Here is a 25,528-nt window from a genome sequence, read left to right on the forward strand (position 1 = left end):
GCTCAGTGGTTGAGCATCTGCCTTCGGCCCAGGGCCTGATCCTGGAGACCTTGGATTGAATCCCACGTCGGGCTCCCTGCCTGCTTCTCCCTCTGCTTGTGTCTCTGCCTCTCCCTCTCCCTCTCTCTCTCTCTCTCTCTCTCTCTCTCTGTGTGTGTCTCATGAATAAATAAATAAAATCTTAAAAAAAAAAGAACAGCCCAACAAGGGGTGATTATAGAGGGAAGTGAGATTGAACAGCCAAGGGCACTGATGATGGAGAATGAGGGAAAAGAGACTGGTCAAGTACAATATCAATGGACTGGAAATAAGAATATTTTAAAATTGATTTTTGTATTTACAAGTTCACACACGAGGTAGCGAAGCAAGATCATTAAAAACCTTGGATTTTCTGATAATTTATTAAAACAGCATATGAAAAGTATAAAGTATTTTACCTAGTTCAAGCTTTCAACTATTTCTTTATATCAACCGACCAAAAGGATGCTCTCTTTTTAAATTCTTTCTTCAGTCAGTGAATTGGTTCAATTTACTCTTCTTCTACACAAAGCTGCTGGTAAGATACTTCCAATGACACCCATCCACCCACAATTTCCTTTGGAGACATTTCTTAGTTACTGTCCTCTTTCCCCTCATTTTACATGATTAATCTGCCTAAACAGTGACCAGTCACTCCCTCCCTTTCCCCTACACAGGCTTCATATGGTTCAAGCTGTCTTGGACTGCAGCTGACTCTCGCTGACTCTTAGATACTCTGAAGCTCTGAAAATTATCTCCATCAAATTCTTTAAATTGTCTAAGCTACCATGTGTTTATTCACATGAATGAAGAAGGACAAGCACATTGGTAAAGCAATTTATATTTTTCATGAAGCTTTTGTATCTGTTTGTTCTGTTACTAAATCTTGGGTAAGTAATTAATTATATAATCTGTTTTATACATGGGAAAGCTGAGTAAAGGTAAAAACATCATGACTCCCTAAGTGTCCAAGTATCACATGTAAACTAGGTGACCATGACTTAAACTGAACTACCGTTCCTTCTTTTTTTTTCACTAGACCACTTTATTTATTTTTTTTTTAATTTTTATTTATGATAGTCACAGAGAGAGAGAGAGAGAGAGAGAGGCAGAGACAGAAGCAGGCTCCATGCACCAGGAGCCCGACATGGGATTCGATCCCGGGTCTCCAGGATCGCGCCCTGGGCCAAAGGCAGGTGCCAAACCGCTGCGCCACCCAGGGATCCCACTAGACCACTTTAAAAATATTATGTCAAAAAAAAAAAATAAAAAAAAAATAAAAATAAAATAAAAATAAAAATATTATGTCAATTATAGGGAAACCTGGGTGGGTCAGTCGAATTCAATCTGATGTTTGGGGGATCCCTGGGTGGCGCAGTGGTTTGGCGCCTGCCTTTGGCCCAGGGCGCGATCCTGGAGACCCGGGATCGAGTCCCACGTCGGGCTCCCGGTGCATGGAGCCTGCTTCTCCCTCTGCCTATGTCTCTGCCTCTCTCTCTCTCTCTCTGTGACTATCATAAATAAATAAAAAAAATTAAAAAAAAAAATCTGATGTTTGGTTTCTGCTCAGGTCATGATCTCAGGGTTGTGAGATGGAGCCTGCTTAAGATTCTCTCTTTCACTTCTTCCCACTCCCCCACACATGCTCTTTCTCTCTCTCTCTCTCTCTCTCTCAAAAAAAAAAAAATGTCAACTGTCAGTCTTAACAAAGAGAGTTAATGCTTATTAGGTACTTAACAAAGCATAGTTTCTCATCTGTCGAAGTGAAAATTTAAAATATTGGGAGTGGGGGTGACTGGGTGATGGGCACTGGGGGGGGGGGGCACTTGATGGGATGAGCCCTGGGTGTTATGCTATATGTTGGCAAATTGAACTCCAATTAAAAAAAAAAAAAAGACACACACACACACACACACACACACAAGAAAATTTAAAATATCTACCTCCTATATTATAAAAAACCTAACTCTGAGCCACCTGTTACTATAAGGGAATAATTTTCATACCTTACAGAGTCACTGCAAGTATTAAATGAATTAATAAATGTTTAGCATTTAGAACAAAACCTGATACAGAATAAGCACTCAATAAATGTCTGGTGTTAAAAAAAAAAAAGAAGAAGAAAAGATGAAAGGAAAGAAGGAAGGAGGAAACAGGAGGGAGGGAGGGAAGGAGGGAGGAAGGGAGGGAGGGAGGGAAGGAGGGAGAAAGAAAGAGGAAGAAAATTTGGTTAAAATTAAAATATTTCCTTATAAATAATGTTTTGCTTTTTGCTTTGTTCAGTATTCTAACACCTGTTGGGTCATCTATCTTTATTTAATAATTATAGAAGTTGCAGTAATGACTACAGAATTCTCATATGCTCTTATGTGGAAGGAATTCTGTCTTTTTGGTGGAAAGTAATCCACGTGACTCAGTTACCAAAGCTAGTAGAAAGTCAAGTATCATATCTGGGTAGTCTATCCTATAATAAAATTTAAGAAAAATCTGTTTTAGTTTGAATCTAAACAAATATGTTTTTCAAAGACAATCATGGATATGTGGCCAATATTTTCACTTGAATGTCAAGTGATTTAAGATTCTGATAAACAGCCAAATAGGACATTTATCATGCTGTGTTGAACACTCATCTAATATGTTTTTGACAGTGGCACAAAAGACATTTTTTGGATGTAGGTTAAACATGATATCAATTTCAAAAGACAGGGCTGTAGCCAATGTATCATCTGTTCACAAAAAAACAGAGCTAAGGACTGCCAGTGCAGGTAGAAAAGAGGAAGCAACATCTGCATATAAATTCCCCTGGCTGATCCCTAACCTGAAAAAGCACTGCAATGGCTCTAAGAAATTCAAATCAATGTTAATAGCTGGAAGCTGAAAAAGTGAGCCTTAAGAAAATTTTAGCAAAACAAATCTAGCAATATACAAATAGGATAATTTATCACAACCACGCAGGATTTCTATTTGGAATGCACTGTTGGTTTAAAAAGTCAAAAATTAACCAATGGAATTCATAATATTAATGGGCTTTTTAAAATGGACATCTCAACAAATAGAGAAAAAAGATTTGACAAATTTAATACCTATTCATGATTTAAAAAAAAAAAAAAACTGTCAGCAAACTAGATACAGAAGCAAATTTCCTCAACCATAAACAGCATTTAGGAAAAACTACAGGTAAACTAATAATTAATGATAAACTATCTGAGAGCTTTCCTCTTGTCATCAAGAGGAAGCATTTGCTTTCACCACTGCTATTCAACACTGAACAGGGGGTCCCAGCTGATAAAACAAGGTGAGAAAAGGAAATACAAATTAGAAAAGAAGATGCACAAAATGTCTTTTTTCACAACTATCAAGAATATAGAAAATCCTAAGGAGTCTACTGAAAAAGCTGTAAGAACTATTAAGACATTTTAGCAAGCTCACAGAATAAAGGTTAGTATACAAAAACAAGTTCACTGTATTTCTAAATATTAGAAGCAAACAATTATAAAATTTAGAAAACAGATTTAAAATAGTGACAAAAATATAAAATTATTTAGCAGAAATTCAATAAAATGTATATGACCTGCACACTGAAAATAGCAAAACATTGCTGACAGAAATTAAAGACCTAAACAAATGGAAAGATATTGCATGCTGATGGACTGAAGGATAATATGGTCAAAATGTCACTTCTCCCCAATATAATCTATAGATTTACTACAAACCGGGTCAAAATTTCAGTAGACTCTTTTGTAAAAATTATTGAATTCTGAAATTTATATGAAAATGCTAAGAACACAGAACAGTGAAAGTAATTCAGAAAAAAACTAAAGTTGGAGGACTCACAATAACTGATGTCAAACTAATATGAAGCTCAAATAATTTATATATGATATATTGGACTCAGTACTAGATATTCAGATTTTCCACAGAAGTACCAAAGTATTTCAATGAGGAAAGGATGGACAGATGCATGCAAAAATTAACCTTGACTGTTATCTCATACCAAATGCAAACATTAAATCAAAATGGATAACCTAAATATAACAATGAAAACTATAAAAGTTCCAGAAGAAAACAATAGAGAAATTGTTACCTTGGGTTAAAGAAATATCTCTTAGGACTCAAAAAGCATGAGTCATAAAAGGAAAATTTCACTAAGCTGAACAACATCAAAATTTAAAATGTTTCATCTTTAGAAGACATCGTTAAGAACATGAAAAGACAAATCATAGACTGAGAAAAAATATTTGCAAAAACATATCTGATAAAAGATTTATATTTAGAATACGTAAAATAACTTTTCATTCAATTCAATACCAAAAGACAACCTAATAAAAAAAAAAAAAGATTAGAACAGACACTTCAAAGAATGTATACAACTGATGAATAATCACATGAAAAGATGCTCAACTTCATTAGTCAGTAGAGAACTCTAAGTTAATATCACAAACAAAGGACCACTACACAAACTGAGGAAGACTAAAATGTAATATAACCAAGCCAGTGTGGGGCAGAATGAGGTACAAATGCATCTTATAAAGTGCTGCTGGGAATGCAATCTCCTAGAGCCAATTTGGAAAACAGTTTGATAGATTCATCAAAATTTAGTTCCTTCAAAAAAAAAAAAATTAGTTCCTTCTGCTCAGCAAAAGATAACTGATAGGGAAATGAAAAGAAAGCAACAGATTGGGAGAAAATATTCCAAACACATACTATTATCTCACAAAGTACTCGGTCCAGATTAAACAAAGAATTTCTAAATATCAGTAATAAAAAAGACAATCCACTAAAAATGGATTAAAAGCTAAGAGTGGGGATGCTTGGGTAGCTCAGTCAGTTAAGTGTCTGATTCTTGATTTCACCTCGGGTCATGGTCTCAGGATCGTGAGATTGAGCCCTGTGTTAACTCCACACTCACTAGAGTCTCCTTAAGATTCTCTCTTCCTCTCCCTCTCCCCACCTCATGCTCTCGCGTGCTCTCTCTCTCTCTCTCTCTCTCTCTCTCTCTCTCAAGAAAGAAAAATAAAAAAGCTAAGTCAGAAGATAGGAGAGGAACCCTTTGGTGGTAGTGGAAATGTTCTGTCTTGGTCGGTTACCTAAGTGAGTAAGTTTATCAGAAGTTCAATTTAAACACATAAAATCTGTGGATCTCACTATATATAAATTCTACCTCAATTTCAGCAAAACAAATTAATATATTCAAGTTATGAATTGGTTTACTCTTTTCTTTAATCAGTTTATAATAATCTTGATTTTATACTGTTTGCATATTGGTATATGAAAGTACTTTGTAAATTAAAAAGTACCATAGTGGTATAAAATATTATTAGTACTACCTCAATAAAGTATGTATGTATGTATGTACGTATTTATTTATTTATTTTATTTTATTTATTTTTCCAAAGATTTTGTTTATTTATTCATGAGAGACAGAGAGAGAGAGGCAGAGACACAGGCAGAGGGAGAAGCAGGCTCCATGCAGGGAACCCAACGTGGGACTCGATCCCGGGTTTCTAGGATCAGGCCCTGGGCTGAAGGCGGCGCCAAACCGCTGAGCCACCCGGGCTGCCCAATAAAGTATTTCTTATATGTCCTGGGGCATCCGGGTAGCTCAGTTGGTTAGCGTGACTCTTGATTTCAGCTTAGGCCATGGCCACTGGTCATGGGATCAAGTCCCATGTCAGGCTCCACTCCACGCTCAGTGGGGAGTCTGCTTGAGATTCTCTCCCTCCTTCCCCTCTGCCCCTGCCACACTCTCTCTCTCTTTCTCTAAAACGATAAATAAATCTTTAAAAAAATACTTCTTACATGTCCTAAAATCACCTCTTGTGAGTTTCAAGAGGTATCTCTTCAGTTTCTAGTGATCTAGGGTTTAATGGAAAATTTCAGTATTTGTCCTATCCTTTGTGACTAGATTTTTTTTTTTTTTTTTGTGACTAGATTTAAAAAAAAAAAAAAAACATACTAGTCTTTTAGTCTCTTCCCATTGCACGTTCTCTCAATTCTTTAATAAAATTAGGTATTCTCTTCCATACTGTTCACTAATTTGTACATTGATACATAATATCTTAAAGATGAGGGGACCTCAGCATATTTTCAATATCCTTCCCAATAAGGAACAGCCACTTTTTTATTGACCTTTGTGGTTTTATAAAAGCACATTGGGCTAAGGTCTTTAAGAGTTTCCTAAATCTTTTGTTTGTTCATATCTATTAATTTTGCATCAAAACTCTGCTACTCATAAACATGTTTTAATAATGTCCTTCTGATTCTTTGCTTCTCTAGCTAAGGCCACTGCTCTCTTGATCCTCAGTCACCTGCTATTCCCTCTCTGAGTGCATGTCATCAACAATTCCTGTAAGCGTCTATCTTTCAGTTGCTGGCATCCTCATCTTCTCTAGTCTGACTTCCCTGGGTATCTTACCTTGACTGACATCTTAGATCCCAGACCACTGAACATACTTCTGACCGCAGATTACCATAGATGGCCTGCTCCCTGAACTGACTTCCACTTTGACACACTTCCGAGATCATTAGCACCTGAGATCCCCAACTGTTGCTCCAACACCAGACCAGGCCCCATACACTGTGCTCTCCAGGACCCAAGGGCACAAGTCCTTCAAATTCTGTCAGGTTATGGCATCAATAACTGACAGGGATCTTGGAGGAATAAAAACTGGCTTCCATCTTTTAAAAAGTCTTAACTAATATATTTTTAATGAACCCCATAGAATTTTAATCCAATGTGATGAATAAAAATAGATCATAGCCTGTTAAAATGAAAGACAATAAATGAGAAAAGAAGGGAGAGCCAGACAGAAATCAAGAGTCACAGGGATGGGCAGCGGAAGGAATAAGAGAGAATGAGGAGAAAAGCACAAAAGGAGAGATAAAGAGTGAAATAGGGAACCAAGAGTGAAGAGGTAACAGAGAGGAACAGGGAAAGAAATAGAAAAATGAGTAAGATTAGAGAGAAAATCAGACAGAGGCAGAGGGAGAGAGAAGAGACACAGAGGTCAAGGATCCTTGGACAGAGAAAGGAAGAGAGAGGAGCCAGCCCATTCGTCTCTGTCTCCTTTCTCAACCATCCATCTCTCCTGAAAAAAAAAAAAAAAAAAAAAAAAAAACAGAATCAAAAACAAAACAAAATAAAAGCATGGAAACTCCAAAAGGAACGGATACCCACTTTGCTGCAGTGGGAATGAGTGACCTGGGGCTTCCATCCCAGTGAGTACATGAGAAAGGATGGAGCTTATACATGTACAAAAACAGCAAGCACCCTCTAGCAGCCCTCTGCCTGCCCCTACATCCTTTCTCAAGCTGGCTCGAGAATCACTCACACAGTAAAGAAGAAATTAAATCTAACGAGGCAAAGATTTCCGAACCAGAAGAAGGAAACTGGCCAGCTCCATGCCTTCCTTTCTCCCCCTAAGACCCAAAGGACATCCTTCAAGGAGCACCAGGACTCTTCCTCCTTTTCCTTGCTCAGAATACTCTCCACCCTGAGAAATACCACGATCTATCAAGTCCCAACCCCTCCCCACCTTGTTTGGCGACAGAGTCTCATCCACCTCTGACATTTGGGCATATAGCACAAGACCTGCTACATTAAAGTCATCAGTAAGTGTCCATTAAACGAATAAACATACACGGATTCTAGACATATATGTATATACACACACACACATATCACACATATATTTATATTGCACAGACTTTTATAAAGTTTGTTCATAGTACTAAACAAAAATGTTCTAGTAACTTCTCTCTACATCTAGTTCCCCAGATGACTACACTGACGTCACCATCATCCAAACTATTCACTCAGCACAAACTCTCTCATCTAATCAGTAATGCCTGTTGATTTTGTCTGCTAAATGTCTCCTAATTTATCCCCTATGTCATGCAGCCACATACCAAAGGAAAAGTCAAACCCTTTGGAATGTCTTCCTAATCTCTTCCATCCCCCCACATTGTTGCCAGTATGCTTTCCAATCAAGTCACATTCTTCATGAGACAGCTTCAAGAGAAATCCATAAGGAAATCTCTCCCCATTTCCTTCAGAATTAACATCAAATTTTCTATTTTGGTACTGGGAACTTTCCCAATTATACCCAAACCACCTCCCCATAATCATTTCCCGCCATTCTTCTTCCTCCTCATCTCTAACCACATCAAATTTGCATCAGTCTCTAAACCCAGTTTTGCTCCTCCAGCAGGTCTCTTTCCATGGACTTCCCACACACACCCCACTTCCCCACATCTAGATCTTTGGAAATTCGGCTCAAATTGCATCTTATTCCTCAATCTGATAACCATCGCTAGGGAGAGTTAGTTGTTCTTGTCTCTGGGTTTCCCACACACATAAAATATATATTTATTATAGCTCATATCATAACATGTGATAATCACCTCAGTATCTTTCCTCTCCATTAGACTATGAGTTGTACAAGTATCGACACTGTCTTATTGACTTTTATGTCTTATTGACTTTTATAAATATCCCAGGGTTTATCACGGAACGTGTGTGTACTAAGGACCCAATAAACACATGAAAAATTAATCAACATACCTTTCTGTGCTTTAATTAGTTGCTTTCCAATTTCTAATGTCACATAGGCAGTACCATTTAGAACTATGTCAGTTATGGTCTTCCAAGCATTAGCAGAGAGTCTTTCAGTGGGAGAAATAAAATTCCCTGCTGCGTTGTTTATCACAATCTAATAGATGAATAAGGCAAGTTATAGAAATTTCTATAGAAGTTATAGAAGGAAGAACATTTTCCCTGAAGAGTTTTTTACTTCTGAAACTTATTAACCCAAATAATACGATAAAGCTAAAGTTAATAGTGTGCTATAAAATAATACCATGGGATTTGGTTTGGTTTTATTTTTTGAGCCTGTGAAAATCTCACCAATTTACCAAATTTCAGAATCCTCTTTGTCTCAAAATCACAATAGAATCTATCATTAAGAAAACAAATGTGGGAATCCCTGGGTGGCGCAGCGGTTTGGTGCCTGCCTTTGGCCCAGGGCATGATCCTAGAGACCCAGGATCGAATCCCACGTCGGGCTCCCGGTGCATGGAGCCTGCTTCTCCCTCTGCCTGTGTCTCTGCCTCTCTCTCTCTCTCTGTGTGACTATCATAAATAAATAAATAAATAAATAAATAAATAAATAAATAAATAAATAAATAAATAAATAAAAAAGAAAACAAATGTGGACTAAGCATATCTACCACTTGTCTAACTGTATTTCAAGGAATCTCAAAATGTCTTTTAATTTCTGGTGACATGTTGGCTTAATTTAACCCAATGAAATTCTTGGTTGATAACATGTTTCCTCACCATTGATAAAGATTCTTCTTAGTTCTACTAGCAGATTCAATATTACTGGTCTGTCTGAAACTATCTTTAAGTTAGAACAGTCCTCTCTTGGGCCGCCTGCGTGGCTCAGCAGTTGAGCATCTGCCTTCAGCCCAGGGCGTGATCCTGGAGTCCCCGGATCAAGTCCCACATCGGGCTCCCTGCATGGAGCCTGCTTCTCCCTCTGCCTGTGTCTCTGCCCCTCTCTCTGTGTGTTTCTCACGAATAAATAAGTAAAGTCTTTTTAAAAAAAGAGACTATTGGAAGAAATCGCTTCTTTCCAATACATGAACCAAAACAACAGCAAAAATGCCTATGCACATCTCTGGTCTTAAAGGAAAAATCTGCAGTATCTTACAGATCTCTTTACTTGTATCATTCTCCTCTATCGATAGAGATAATCCAAAATTATTAGGAAAAGCAAAGCACATGAATCATTTAAACTAGATATTATGCCCTTGGATAACTGCTCTTCTTATTTCATAATCTTATTACATAAAGTGAAATCAGGTTTGTTCTATACAACTGTAACTTCATTTTTAAAGTATTTCCGAAAGGCAGTGGTGTAGCAGTTCACCTAATCTGTTCGCTGCTCTGAGCAAAGCCAGCTCTTTGCTAAGGACAGAAAACAGGTGCTTCTCAACACAGCACTTGCTCACATCAATATTTTATTCCCTTAGTGCATCCTTAGCACATCTTGGTGGGTGTCATCAACATCAAACACCTCATACTTTGGCCTCTACACCATTACACTTACAGCAGGATGTCCTGCAACTTTGATCAATTCCGACACAGTCTTTTGCACCATTTCAGGATTCCTAACATCACACTGAATTGCATGAACCTGAAAAATATCAGAGAGAAAAGAGAATCCTAAATTTTTCAGACTTCTTAAACTAAAAACATGAATAAGTTATTTAAGCATGTTTTAATTCCTAAATCTGAATTAAATAACTCTTTTACCTTATTTCCAGTCTGAGAAGAAATTTGTTCTGCGGTATCTTTTAAAACGTCAATGTTTCTAGAAATAAAGCACATGGTACTTTGTGTAAGCTCTGAAATAAGTTCATATTTTTCATCTTTTTAATTCCATAAATTAAAAAACAAAGAGAATCTATAGCTTAAACTGATGTAATTTTGACAAAATGCAAAAGCTGTATCTACAGTCAGCTTGAATGAATTCACTTTCTAAAAGTTAAATTAGTATAATTTTTATATATCTAATACTCAATTACTGAGTTATTTACCTTTAATCTAATTATTTTATATCTACTCACAAATTTGAAGTTATTTCCTTAGTAAAAAATACTGATTCAAAGGGGCACATGCACTCCACTGTTTGTAGTAGTGGATCAACAATAGCCAAATTATGGAAAGAGCCCAAATGCCCATCAACTGATGAATGGATAAAGAAGATGTGGGGTATGAATAAAGAATGGATATATATATACACACACATATATATATATATATATATATGAATGGATAAACAAGGAGTGGTGTGTGTGTGTGTGCGCGCACACGCATGTATGCATAATGGAATATTACTCAGCCATCAAGAAGAATGAAATCTTGCCATTTGTAACAATGTGGATGGACCTAGAGAGTATTATTATGCTAGGGAAATAAGTCAGTCAAAGAAAGACAAATATTATATGATTTCACTCATGTGGAATTTAAGAAACAAAACAGATGAACATAGAAGAAGGAAAAAAAGAGAGAGGGAGAGAGGCAAACCATTGGAGACCCTTAACTATAGAGAACAAACTGAGAGTTGCTTGAGGGGAGGTGGGTAGATGAGCTAAATAGTGGGTATTGTTAAGATGAGCACTGGGTGTTATATATAAGTGATGAATCACTAAATTCTATTCCTGAAACCAATATTACACTATATGCTAACTAGAATTTAAATAAAGACTTGAAACATGAAAAAAAATAAAATAAAATTATTTCTTTAGTATATAATCACTTCTGTTCCCTTGCCCAAACCTGCTTTAGAAAGAAAACACATTCATGATATAATGTAAACTTACATTATACTATATAAAATCTGTTATGTATAAGATTTATGTTAGTAGATTTTAGACCAAATTTAAAGATATAAAAGCATTATATGCATTCAGTTTCACATTCTTGAAAGAAACACAAAAAGAAACCGTAAATATAAAATATGTAGTGTTACAAAGAAAATAATACTTTAATATTTGTAAAAACACTATAATATCTTAAAAAAATGTTCAGGCCAATTTGCATTAAAGGAAACATCTGAAAGTAGTTCCTTTGGGCCTTTGTAAATTACATAGTGACTTGTTGTCATTCAGATTCCTATTCAGCCTATCTAAAAATTTTACACTTTTCAAAATAAAAGGAAGTTGTAGATTTTGGGGCCTGTCTCTAAAGTTCTAGACTTACACAGTTATAGGATCCCAGGATATGCCTAAATAAGAAATTCCATCTACATCGCCTTATCCTTCCTACATTTATCACAATAGATGTTTTGAAACATCTGCCCGTCTTATAGAAAATGGAAGGGTTATGCCCATTATCTTAGTACAAGGCTAACTATCCTTTGAAGCAGTAACTATAATCACTCCTAACTGAAAACAAAGCAGCCTCAATACAGTACTTTTTAACTTAAGCTTCAGGTTTAGGGAAAAAAATTCTATCACTGAATTTGGTTAATATATACATCATCAATTTCATAATCAATCATTACTGATCTTCCTCAGCCTAACAATGGGGTTACATCCCTGGTAAACCCATCGTAAGTTGAAAATACCATAATTTGAACATGCATTTAATACACCTGACCTAGTAAACATCATCGCTTAACCTGGCCTAAAGGTTAAGCCAGGTTGACTTACATTAATGATTAACATTAGCCTATAGCTGGGCAAAATCATTTGACATAAAACCTGTTTTATAATAAATTACTGAATATCTCATGTAATCTTATTGAATACTGTACTGAAAGTGAAAAAGCAGGGCAGCCCGGGTGGCTCAGCGGTTTAGTGCCGCCTTCAGCCCAGAGTGTGATCCTGGAGACCCGGGATCGAGTCCCACATCAGGCTCCCTACAGGGAGCCTGCTTCTCCCTCTCCTGTGTCTCTGCCTCTCTCTGTCTCTCATGAATAAATAGATAAAATCTTAAAAAAAAAAAAATAGAAGGGTTGTACGGGTACAAAATGGGTGTGAATATTATCATTTCCTTACCCTTATGACCAAGGGGATGACTGGGAGCTGAAATGCACTGCTGGCATCATGAAAGAGTATCTTACCACATATTATTAGTCTGGGAAAAGTTTCAATTTCCAAGTACAGTTTCTACTGAATGTGTATCACTTTCACACCACTGACCATTGTAAAGTCAAAAAATCCTAAATTGAAATCAATGTAAATCATGGTCCATCTGTATTTCTAGCATTACAAATTATAACTGATTTTTCCAAGGAAATTTGTTTAAATAATCTAAAAGATATTTCATAGAAAATTAAATTCAAAAACTCTGGTAAACGGTGTTTTCAATATCATGGCACAGAACTATTTTATAATAGACTCTTGTCAGGCAATTTGCTGACCATGACTTACCGGCTGGCTATCACACACTGAGCACCCAGGCTGGACAGAAGGGCTGTCATTCCTTTACCAAGGCCAGTACCTCCTCCCGTAATAAATGCCACTTTTCCTTGAAAACTATTGGGCGGTAGCATCGCTTTTTGAAGGGGTGGGAAGAATTTAGACTGAAAAGCTTCATTGTTTTGATACAATAGTTGTGTTCCAAAACTGAAAAACTGAAAGGGAAAAATAGATTAATTGAAACTTTTGTAAATGCATTTCCACAAAATAGATGAATTTCAAAAAATTTACTCTTGAATGTACTGTTAATCAAATTCGTAGTTTAACAAACTCACTGTAAACATATTGTACTGTATTTAATCAATTATGACTCTCTTTTCTACTGGGATGTTAAGTAAGATAGCGGAATGGTTAAAAGCATGGGCTTCGGAGCATGACTACATACAACAGAATTTTCTCTCTAGTTGTATAACCTGCAAGTGATTTAACCTCTTTGTGCCTCAATTTTCTTTTATAAACGGAGACAATAACAGAACCTTATTCATAGGACATTTTAAGTATCACATGAATAAATACAAATAAAATACCAAGACCATTCTTTAGTATATACTAACCATTCTATAAGTGCTAGTATTATTATTTACAGGGGTTCTGCTTAAATTTAACTTTAAAAAGAACTAACCGAACAAGGAACAGTCAACAAAACTAAAAGACAACCTATGTAATGGGAAAAGATATTTGTAAATGTCCTATCAGATAAAGGGCTAGTATCCAAAATCCATAAAGAACTTATCAAACACAACACCCAAAAAATAAAATTCCAGTCAAGAAATAAACAGAAGACATGAACAGATATTTCTCCAAAGAATACAAACAAATGGCCAACAGACACATGAAAAAATGCTCAACATCACTCCACATGCAGGAAATACAAATCAAAACCACAAGGAGATGCCACCTCACACTGATCACAATGGCTAAAATTAACAACTCAGGGATCAACAGATGTTGGCGAGGACACAGAGAATGGGGAACCCTCTTACACTGTTGGTGGGAATGCAAGCTGGTGCAGCCACTCTGGAAAATGGTATGGAGTTAAAAACAGAGCTCGCCTACGACACAGCAATCACACTACAAGGTATTTATTTAAAGGACAGAACCATAGTGATCCGAAAGGGCACATGCAATCCAATGTTTATAGCAGCAATGTCCATAATAGCCAAAATATGGAAAGAGCCCACATGTCCATAGACAGATGAATGGATAAAGAGGATGTGGAATATATATATAATGGAATATTCCTCAGCCATCAAAAAGAATGAAAACTTGCCATTTGCAATGATGTGGATGGAACTAGAGGGTATTATGCTAAGCGAAATAAATCAGAGAAAGATAAATACCATACGACTTCACTCATATGTGGAATTTAAGAAACAGAACAGATGAACATAGGGGAAGGGAAGGAAAAAATAAAATGAAAATTGAGAGGGAGACGCTGAACTCTAGGAAACAAACTGAGGGGTGCTGGAGGGGAGGTGAATGTGGGATAAGGTACCTGGGTGATGGGCATTAAGGAGGGTGCTTGATGGAATGAACACTGGGTGTTATATGTGACTGATAAATAACTAAATTCTACCTCTGAAACTAATAAACAATTTAAAAAGATGTTAGTTGAATGATGCATTCTTTAAAAAAAGATGCAAAAAAAGAACATAAAGCATATTCATCTTTTAACAAGAATAATTTGGATAAAAATCACATTCCGTTTTTGAATCACTGAAGAAAATTATTAAAATCTCCTCATAAGGCTTATTAAATCAAATGCCTCTTCCTATATTGTCCTTTGGATAATAAATTTACAACAGATGACTACTTGTTATATTTGAAATAGGGGAAAAATAACAATTTACACTAAAAATATATGTATTGTCCTATCTTATGTCTTACAACTCACATCCTCACATTACTTGTGAAAATCACTGCCATTCTCTCATTTAATTATAAAAAGAAACTTTAAGTGTTGAACATAATAACAAACAATAAAGAGCTAATTTTATTAAGTGCTTACCATGTATCAGGATTCGATATCAAACCAGTTCATTTTCACCACCCCATTAAATAGGTATTATTTTTACCCCACTGTACAGGAAGTCCCAGAGAAGTTAAATATATTGCCCAAGTTATGGAACCAAGATTCAAATGTGATCTGGCTCCAGAGCCCTCCCCCATCACCTTGTGTATTTCCTCCCTCGCTGAACTCCTACATTAATGATCTGAACTCATTAATGATCACACCAAAGAGGCACATGATATTCCCCATCAGGTCATGGTTGGAAGATTAAAATCCCAGAATCTATCATTTCCTGCTAGAATATTCCTGTAAGCCAAGTGGGCTGCTGCATCAGTTGGCCTGGGATACCCGAAAAATTTCTCTTAAGGAAACAATTGGTAATGTGGGCAATGATTTACACAAGAAAATGTGTACGATATGATATTAAGTAAAAAAAAAAAAAGTATATAATATGTTAACTATAAATAGAAATATATGCTTTAAAAAAAAGACTAATGAAGTAACAACAGTAAGTAGTAGATTCAATATTTATCATTTGCCACGGTCTACTAAAGACTTTCAGTGCATTACCTCACAACAATCCTATATGGTGAATTCTGTCTGCTGTTATCCCCAATTTATAGATGGAAAAGCTGAAAAATAGAAAGGTCAATTAACCAACTTTAAAGAAGTAGAAAAATAGGAAGTAGAAAAGACTTGATGCGTCCAAGATGTCTGACTTCAGAGTCCATCCATTACCTTTCTTACAGTTATTATCTCTAGATGATGAGATTACGGATGATTATTTTTGCTTTTCGTTTGGTTTTCAGTATTTTCAAAATCTTTTCAATAAGTATGATTTGCTTTTGTAATCAGGAAAAAATGTTGTTGGAAGACAAAATTTGAAAACATGTATAAAATAATTGAAGATAAATTTGTGAATCTGATTATGTTCCATGCTGGTCATTGTATTTCCTTTAGCTTCATGTTGACAAAGCATTTTCTTTTTGCATCCTTTTGCCAAAGCATAATAACCCAAGCGACCTACAATAATCTTTCTCTACAAAAATGGCAGTTTTACTTAAGGCTGCCACTGCCTCCAGGACTATTACATTAAGATGATGAATCAGGAAATTTGCACAAGTAGGCTGGTGAGTTTGTCATTTCCCATTAATAATGAAAAAATGTGTTCTAATTTTCCAAAGGCTCTAAAATGAATTTTTACTTATTTAGTGCTGATTTGTATAGAGAATGTGACATGGTACTTTATGAAAGATAAATTAAGTAAATAAAATATTTGTATACAAACATTTTTTATTTATCTTAAAACATTTTCTAAACTTCCTCAATAGGGATCTCCCTGGGTGGCGCAGCGGTTTGGCGCCTGCCTTTGGCCCAGGGTGTGATCCTGGAGACCCAGGATTGAATCCCACGTTGGGCTCCTGGTGCATGGAGCCTGCTCCTCCCTCTGCCTGTGTCTCTGCCTCTCTCTCTCTCTCTCTGTATGACTATCATAAATAAATTTTTTTAAAAAAATTTAAATAAATAAATAAATAAATAAACTTCCTCAATAATAGAAGAATATAGAGGTAAAAATATAATCACTTTGATAACAATCCCTAGTAAGTGTCTATAAGGTATCAGGTGACTACACAGCACAGGCATACCTGTTGTGTTTTACTTGATCTAATCATACTGATTTTTCCCACCAAACAAAAGTGAAGAAATTGATAGGCTATTTTATTTCATTACCTTCTGATAATTCATAGCATAAATGCTATTAAATATTAAATACAAACCATCTTTCTTCCTAAAAACAAGTTGTTCATTTTAATATTAAGACCCATAGAAATGAACAGACCTCACAGAATCTTGTGGTATTCCGTCTCCTATTTCTACAGAGGATCTTGAATAACCTGAAACAGCATTTTGGCCATTTCTTTTTGAGTCATAGAAAGTAGATACAAATTACCTTGCTTTGTGTTTTTTCCAGAAATAAGTTGTCTTTTGAAAGTAGATATAACATCTTTCATATCAAGATTGATTTCTTTGAACATCTTTATTTTTTAAATTTTTTAAATTTAAATTCAAGTTAGTTAACATATAGTGTATTATTAGTTTCAGAGGTAGAATTCAGAGATTCACCAGTTGCATATAATACCCAATGCTGATTCCATCAAGTGCCCTCCTTAATGCCCATCTCCCAGGTACCCCATCCCCCACCCACCTCCCCTCCAGTTACCTTCGGTTTGTTCCCTATAGCTGGGTCTCTTATGGTTTGTCTTCCTCTCTCTCTCTCTCTCTCTTTTTCTGTTTTTATCTTATTTTTCCTTCCCTTCCCCTATGTTCATCTGTTCTGTTTCTTATATTCCACATATGAGTGAAATCATATGGTATTTGTCTTTCTCTGGATATCTCTAAAATCTAAAACTCTTAAAATTCTCTAACATCTTTCACTTTGGCAAACAAATTTGCTTACTAGAAGTTCTAAAATTGGGATAACTGGGTGGTTCAGCGGTTAAGCATACCTCCCTTCGGCTCAGGGCATGATCCTGGAGACCCGGGATAGAGTCCCGCATCGGGCTCCCTGCATGGAGCCTGCTTCTCTCTCTGCCTATGTCTCTGCCTCTCTCTGTGTCTCTCATGAATAAATAAAATATTTTTAAAAAGCTATAAACTCCCCCCAAAAAAGTATCAGCTATCATCTGCCATCCCTCCATACTCATGACTCTCTCACATCATATAAATAATATCTTCCACCTTCATATGGTCCTAAATGATAGCATCTAAACTAATGAAAAGCGATCATACTTCTAATCCTCAGAATGGCAATTCCTTTAAAGAGTCTTGACTGTCTCTTCCCTGGAGGATGAGAACTGTATAGCATCGAGATTAATTCTTAAATTACCAAAGTATTTTGGCTGGTCTCAAATGCCTAGAATAAACACCTACAATAAGCTCAGACTGGTGACCCAAGCCAGATGTTTTGTTATTAGGCCTGCTCAATATTTTAAAATTTTTGAGCCAATATTTAGAATTCAGGTAAAATGCAAAAGCTCTACCAACTCTTAGGTCCAGCTTCTGCAACCACTGTCATTTGAGTGCCTTACTCCTCATCTAAATAAAACCCAAGAAACCAATACAAAATGGAAAGGGGAAAAATGGTTTTTCCTCTTTTATATAGCAATGTAGAAATAATTGTTTAATGTTCTAGGTACACTATTAAGAAAATTGAGTTTCAAATCTATAAATATCATTAATAACATGCAGAATTTGTGGAGCTAAAGAAGGTAATTTAACTCTTAGCTTCGCTATCTCACCATCATTGTCACTATTACTAATTGACCGGGCCTCCACATTAAAAGCCCATACCTCAAAAACACTGGTGTCCATGAGGTGCCTGGGTGGCTGAGTTGGTTAAGCATCTGTCTTCAGCTTAAGTCATCATCTCAGGGTCCTGGGATCCAGCCCCATGTTAGGTTCTCTGCTCATCGGGGAGTGTGCTTCTCCCTCTTCCCCACTTCACCCCACTCCTACATGCACTCTCTCTCTCCCAAATAAATGAAAACTCTTAAAAAAACAACAACACTGATGTCCTCTAGAGTCAAAAATACAAAAATTAAGCTGTTTAGCATGGCATTCAAGCTGGACAATATGGCCTCAACCTACCTTCCCAGCTCTACTTCTTACCAGTTCCACCACTTAGAGGTATATACTCTATGCTCAACAACCCCTCAGCATTCCTGAAACTTGCCAACAACTTTCTCCTTCTGGCCTTTGCTTCTGATTTCTCATCTACCTGAATTACTCATTTTATTCTCCCACCTTGCAGGACCAGCCTTCAAAACCAAGCCAAAGTGCCAAAAACAGTTGATATTTTTAAAACATGTCTCAGTTAAAAATGGGCCCAATGAATCCCTCCCTCCATCAGAATCTCAGTTTTTCTCACCGGACTGTGAGCATCCAGGAAGATAGAAGAGCATCCATTCATTACTAAACAGGGTTTCTAACACCAAACAAAATCACATGAGTGCAGACAAGTAGAGTCTTAATGATGCTATGGATATAAATTCAGCTCTCTGTACTTCATCAAGTTGAAATAAGTTACTTCCATTAACTCTAAATTATGCCTTCTCAAAAATTAGGCCCTGAATCCAAATCTATTGATTTGTGAATAAGTCATTTGCAAATGGAAAAACTGGGCAAAGGCCTTAAAAAAGATAGTCCGCATGCAAAAAAATACATACTATCATATTTATAAGTAAGTGAATGTTAATTAAACAAAGATAATCATTTTTTTCCTCACAAGATTGGTAAGGTTCAAGATTTCATAATACACAATACAAAACAAAATAGCTTATTAAAGTCATTCTTACACTCTGTTGATATGAATTGGGGCAACTTCTCTGGAGGCCAATTTGGTAACGTATTTTCAAAATATTATCTAAACAATACACAACCTTTGGCCTGACAACTCCACATTTAGGAATTAACCCAAAAGATATACTCATTCATTTGGGTGGGAGGGAGAAGCTATGTTCAAAAATACATACTAAGATGAAAATGAAATTAACAATTTTATTTACAATCACATCAAAAAGAAAAAGTGCTAATAAATTTAATAAAAGAAGTACAATACTTATAAATTAAAAACTATAAAATATCATTAAGTCTTATAGAAGGCCTAAATAAATAAAAAGACAATAAAAAGACATCCTGTGTTCATGGATTAGAAAACTTAACTTTTAAGATTGCAATACTCCCCAAATTGATATACAGATTCAATAAAACCCCCATCAAAATCCCAGTTGGCTCTTTGCATAAGCTGACAAGCGTATCTCAAAATTCACTTTTAGGGACTCAGAAATGCAAGGAACACAGAACAGTCAAACATATAATATATGAAAGCATTGGTTGTAATAAAAAATACTAGAAAACAATAGATCAGCATTTCAGTAGGGGGTATACCCAGCCAATTAGGGCACATCCATATAACAAAAAACTATGTATCATTTAATATAGTCTATTCTAATAACAGTATGTATTTATCCAAACTATCAACAAATATTTGTTGAATATCAAGAATGCGAAGCATTACATTTAAGGGAAAAATCCAAGGCAGGGAAATAAATATAAAATGCTCCCAATTGTGTGGTCTTTTAATGAAAATATCTTCATACATATGCTGATACATGAACAAAAATTGTTGGGAAGATCCACAAGAAACTATTCATAGCACTAACCTCTTGGGAGAGGGACTTTTTGTATAGTCAGTGCATATTGTAATGTTGAGTGTTAGGTATGTTCATAAATTGATATTTGATTAAAAATAGTTAACACAGGGGCACTCACATGGCTCAGTCGGTTGAATGTCCGACTCTTGGTTTTGGCTCAGGTCATGATCTTGGCATTGTGGGACTGAGAGCCCAGCACAGGGCTCCCCACCCAGTGGGGAGTCTGCTTCCCCTCTGCCTCTTCCCTCTATCCCCACCCCGCTCATGCACGTGCTCTAAGTAAATAAATATTTTTAAAAAGTTAACACAAATCAAATCATATATGCAAGCACACAATATAAAAAGGATATAGAGGAAAACAAAGTTATAGCAAGAACACTAGCATATGATCAGTGTTACAAGGATTTATTTAAAGTTTAAGTATTGTATGTTCCATACACAAGTGTGAGCTATACTTAGAAGGAAAATTAAGGATGTTCATAATCTGTTTTTTTTTTTTTTTGGAGTTTCTAAGTACCTGTTGGTTTAGATTGACACGAATTTTTTTTTAAGATTTTATTTATTTATTCGTGAGAGACACACAGAGAGAGGCAGAGACACAGGCAGAGGGAGAAGCAGGCTCTCTGAGGGAAGCCTGATGCAGGACTTGATCCCAGGATCATGCCCTGAGCTGAAGGCAGACGCTCAACCACTGAGCCACACAGGCATCCCGACATGAATATTTCTTTTAAGAATAAATTTATCCTGACTCAGATTCACAGGATGAGAGCTTTGCAGACTGTCATATAAAAACATCAGCTTGGTGAAGACCTGACAATCTTAGTTTTCAAAGGATGACTTTGAAAAATGCATATTTTTGCATTCCCAATGCAACTCAATAGTCTATGCACACAGTAAGCATCCAATAACTGCTTCTTGATTTATTTTGTCCAGTTGCTAGAAGGCACACGTCTGTGCCCTACATGCACTTTTTTTTAAAACATTTTATTTATTTATTCATGACACACACACAGAGAGAGAGAGAGAGAGAGAGAGAGAGAGATAGGCAGAGACATAGGCAGAGGGAGAAGCGGGCTCCATGCAGGGAGCCTGACACAGGACTCGATCCCGGGTCTCCAGGCCCAGGCCCTGGGCTGAAGGCGGTGCTAAACTGCTGAGCCACCCGGGCTGCCCATGCTTGCACTTTTCAATGCCTAGACCACTGCCACTGCAGCCATGGAGGTAGCTCTCAGCTGGATGCATCTGGAAATACAAGAGGGAGCTGGGCAGGATGCTCTGTATTGATACTCCAATACCGGAACAGATAATGCTGCAGAATGAAGAACTGTCCCACCCACTAATACCATTAGTGATCCCACCAACTGGAAAAGAAACAGAGAGCCCAAACTCTACCCACATCTATGGCTTGCCATGGGCCATTGTGCGCTCAAGCTCGGTGCCTGTGTGGATTGCTTGAGTACCTCCACCCTCTCCTTAACTGAGAGCAGGGCACTGCACCAGAGGCCACTGATATTATAAGCTTCTGCAGAACACAGATCTCGTTGCCACAGCAACTGGAAGGTAAGGCTGAGCAAATATAAAAGAAAGTTAGCTGGACTCCAGGTTGCAGTGGCTAGGCTGAATTACGCAGCTGTTGCCAGTAGCAAGACAGAAATTACATTTTTAAGTAATGACACATCTTATAGCAATGAACAGGAGTCCTTGAAAAAGGAGCTGCTCTGTGCTTCAGGGTATACTTCCCATTTTTATTACAGTTCTTACCGGTCTGCAGTGAGATGTAGACCAAACAGATGCTTCACCAATACTTCCCAATAAAAGGAGATGAAATCAAGGAGATTAGCAGGCAGTTTGAAATTTTGTTTTTTTGCTGTTTTTTTTTTTTTTTTTTTTTGCAGTTTGTAATTTTGAACGTGGGTCTTCACTATGCTTACCTCTCATCTGAGTAATCCCATCAATCCCTATCACATTAGCTGTAACTAACATAATTATCTTTTTTGAACCAAAAAAATAGAACCTCTGCTCTTGAAAAGGTTTTGTTTTGAATTGAGATTTGTGCATATGAAAAAAATATTAGAGATAAACATGATCTTATGATTTGGGATAGTTAACTCATTTACCTATTTTTAACAAGTGTTTTTTTGTTTGTTTATTTGTTTTTAGATTTTATTTATTTATTTGAGCAGAGAGAATGAGAGAGTGAGCTTGAGCTGGGGCCAGGGGGTTGGGGGAGAAGCAGAGAGAGGAGAGGCAGGCTCTCCACTGAGCAGGGAGCCTGACTTGGGGCCCATTCCTGGGACCCTGGGATTATGACCTGAGCCAAAGGCAGATGCTTAACTCACTAAGCCACTCAGGTGCCCCTATTTTTAACAAGTTTTTAAGGAGCATCCCAGAGCATCCCAGGCACTGTTCCAGAAAATAGCAATACAGCAGGAAGCAAAATAAATATAATATTCTACCTTGAGAGATTATTTTTGAATGGAGGGGGGTAAATTAAAGAATATGTATACTTACATAGTATATTACAGGCTAACACACACAGTGTGGGGTAAAAATAAGGCACAGCATAGGGATAGAGAGTTGCTATTTTAAATAGAGTGGTCAGGAAGGGTCTGAAGTGAATTTGAATAAAGACCTAAAAAAGGTGAGAGAATGAGTGCCACAGTTCTTTCAGGCAGAGGGGAGAGTAAATGCCAGGGTCGTGACCAGCAAGCCGAGGGAGTCAGAGGGCCAGTGTGGCTGGAGTGGAAGGAGGGAGGGTGGCAGGGGCAGGAGGCCAATCAGGTCAAGAAGACTGGATGGGGGGCGGGGGGATATGCCTGGGTGGCTCAGCGGTTGAGCACCTGCCTTTAAAGGGCTCAGGGTGTGATCCTGGGGTCCCAGGATGGAGTCCTGCGTCAGGCTCCCTGCATGAGCCTGCTTCTCCCTCTGCGTGTGTCTCTGCCTCTCTCTTTCTGTGTCTCTCATGAATAAATAAACTTTAAAAATCTTAAAAAAAAAAAAAAAAAAAGAAGAAGAAGAAGAAGAAGATTGGATCAGGGGGACCCGGGGGCTCAGTGGTTACACACCTGCCTCCAGGTCAGGTCATGATCTCAGAGTCCCAGGATCAAGCCCCTCATCAGGCTCCCAGCTCAGTGAGGGGCCTGCTTCGCCCTCTCCCTCTGCCCCTAACCCCTGGCTTGTGTGCTCTGTCTCTCTCTCTCATAAACGAATAAAATCTAAAAAGATGAAGAAGATTGGATTATGCAGGCTGAGTCAACCACACGATGTGCACTAAACTTTTACTCTGAGTCCAGTGGAAAACATCTGTGACGTTTTGAGCAGAGGATCTGCCTTAGGTGTTCGGAGGACTGCCCTATACTGTTTTGCCTGCGATGCTGAGAAGGAACGTAGGAGGCAAGGCTGGGAGCAGGGATGGTGCTTTTGCCACAGGTGAGGCAGGAGGTGACCTGGATGCCATCATCAGAAGGGACAGGACTTAGCAAATGAAATTACTTGCTGGTAAAAAGGCCCCAGAAAGTGAGGATATAATAAATTATCACCATACTTAATACTGTCTGGTCCAATTATTTCTTGCCTCAAAGCCCAACCTCAGCACATACTGACCTATTTCACGGAAGGCAGATAAAGCGTCCCCCCACTTTCCTGAAAAGATGAAGCCCATTCAGCTCAGAGAGCTTTCTCCACCTCTCTCCCCTTTACCTCACTCTTTGCACTGCCTTTCTGTTTTAGACGGGAAGGTTCAACTCTGAGCTAGAAGGAAGTGGGGCTCATCAGACAGAGGGTGTGGGTCTAGGGGAGAAATAAGGAGGGCGGCAGTAATCCAGACAACACTCTCCACTCGTATGTAACACGTAGTCTAGCCTGAATTCAGAAGCCAAGCAGCTGGAAGCACTGAGCAAGGAGGGGAGAGCTGAAGATGAGCGAAGTTTCCATGGCTACTCGCTGGGCGCTGCTACAAAGGACGGGATCGACGTGGGAAGACCCAGGCCGGAGGACTGAAGACAAGGAGTTCTGTACTGGAAACGTCAGAGCTGCAACACCTGGGGGACATTCAGGTGAACACACCTAACCCGCAGCTGGAAATACCGGGCTCGCAACATCACTCTGTAACTGTGAAAGCATGCACTGCCACCGCCACACAACGCGGTGTGGGAGCCGCCCCAGCCTGGAAGGGACCAAAGTATGGCTGTCCCCTTACTCTTAACCTACTTATATTTACCCAGGCATTTTTTTTAAGATTTTATTTATTCATTAGAGACACAGAGAGAGGCAGAGGGAGAAGCAGGCTCCATGCAGGGAGCCTGATGTGGGACTTGATCCCAGGACTCCAGGATCACGCCCTGAGCCAAAGGCAGATGCTCAACCGCTGAGCCACCCAGGGGTCCCATACCCAGGCATTTTGGATTCCAAGATGAACCATCACCTCAGAAAGAGAACAGCGTAGGACAGCTGAGAACACTGATCGTTTTCTACCTGGAATTTTCTTCAAAAACCAAGGGTTGCCAAACCTTGATGGAATGCCTTCTACTATGGGCTGTAGGCAACGCTGGCTCACTTCAGACATGCCCTCCTCTCTCGATGTGTTTTGTAACAATCTTTGTAGAGATCTACATATTTTTTAATATTATAAAATGAGCGTTACTCATTTTGGGAAGGAGATTGTTTGGAAATTTCTTCACATACATTTATCTGAGCTCTGAAGCCACCATTCATCCAAGTGACTGCCTCTAAGGACTCCTCCAAGTCGTCTTTCTCCTCACCTGACACATCCTGTCCATCGCCAAGACCCCAGTCCGTATCTTTCCTCTCTATGCACTGCTCGACTTCAGAGGCCCGTATCTCCTGTCGCCCACAAATACGGAGGTCCCACCTTATGTCATCTGTTACCTTGTCTCTGGCCGCCAGCGTCTCCTCTCTCCAGTCTGTCTCCAGAATACTGCAAACCTGCTCATGGCACTTTTCACCCTAAGCTCGATCTACGGCTCCTGGGAGCTGCCAAAGTCCAGATTCCTTAGCTTCACACAGCTCATCAAGTCTTTGTGACTTGGCTTTTGCCCATCTCTGCCGCCTCTTCTCCCTCTGCTTTACCTCCTGGAAATCTGCACTCAGGAAAACAAAACACTCAGGGTTCCCCAAATATAGACTGTCTTCTACCTCCCTATTTATACCAGATCGATCCCACATCATACAACACTCATCACCCGAAGTTAGTTCTGAGAGTTCCGATGCCTTTCCTAACACTCCCAGACGGTGAACATTCTCATCTCCATCCCTGTAGCCAACGTCCCCCTATAAG

At 38.0% G+C, this 25,528-nt stretch overlaps 1 protein-coding gene across 6 annotated transcripts in view; it reads right to left on the reverse strand.

The window, feature by feature from the left end:
* The window catches only part of DECR1 (2,4-dienoyl-CoA reductase 1), a 46,404-nt gene that overhangs the window by 15,248 nt on the left and 5,628 nt on the right, over positions 1-25,528 (reverse strand). For 3 of the 6 annotated variants that reach the window (XM_041768925.1, XM_041768920.1, XM_041768924.1), the window contains 4 exons: positions 12,961-13,163; positions 10,337-10,394; positions 10,131-10,217; positions 8,582-8,729 (listed from right to left, as the gene is read on the reverse strand). In XM_041768925.1, the coding sequence (XP_041624859.1) occupies positions 8,582-8,729; positions 10,131-10,217; positions 10,337-10,394; positions 12,961-13,163 (496 nt within the window). Of the gene's footprint in view, positions 1-8,581; positions 8,730-10,130; positions 10,218-10,336; positions 10,395-12,960; positions 13,164-15,589; positions 15,652-18,370; positions 18,495-25,528 lie in introns of those variants that run through there. The other 3 variants (XM_041768921.1, XM_041768922.1, XM_041768923.1) reach the window with 2 other exon arrangements.

Source organism: Vulpes lagopus, chromosome 9 (assembly GCF_018345385.1).
Source record: "Vulpes lagopus strain Blue_001 chromosome 9, ASM1834538v1, whole genome shotgun sequence".
Lineage (NCBI taxonomy): Eukaryota > Metazoa > Chordata > Mammalia > Carnivora > Canidae > Vulpes > Vulpes lagopus.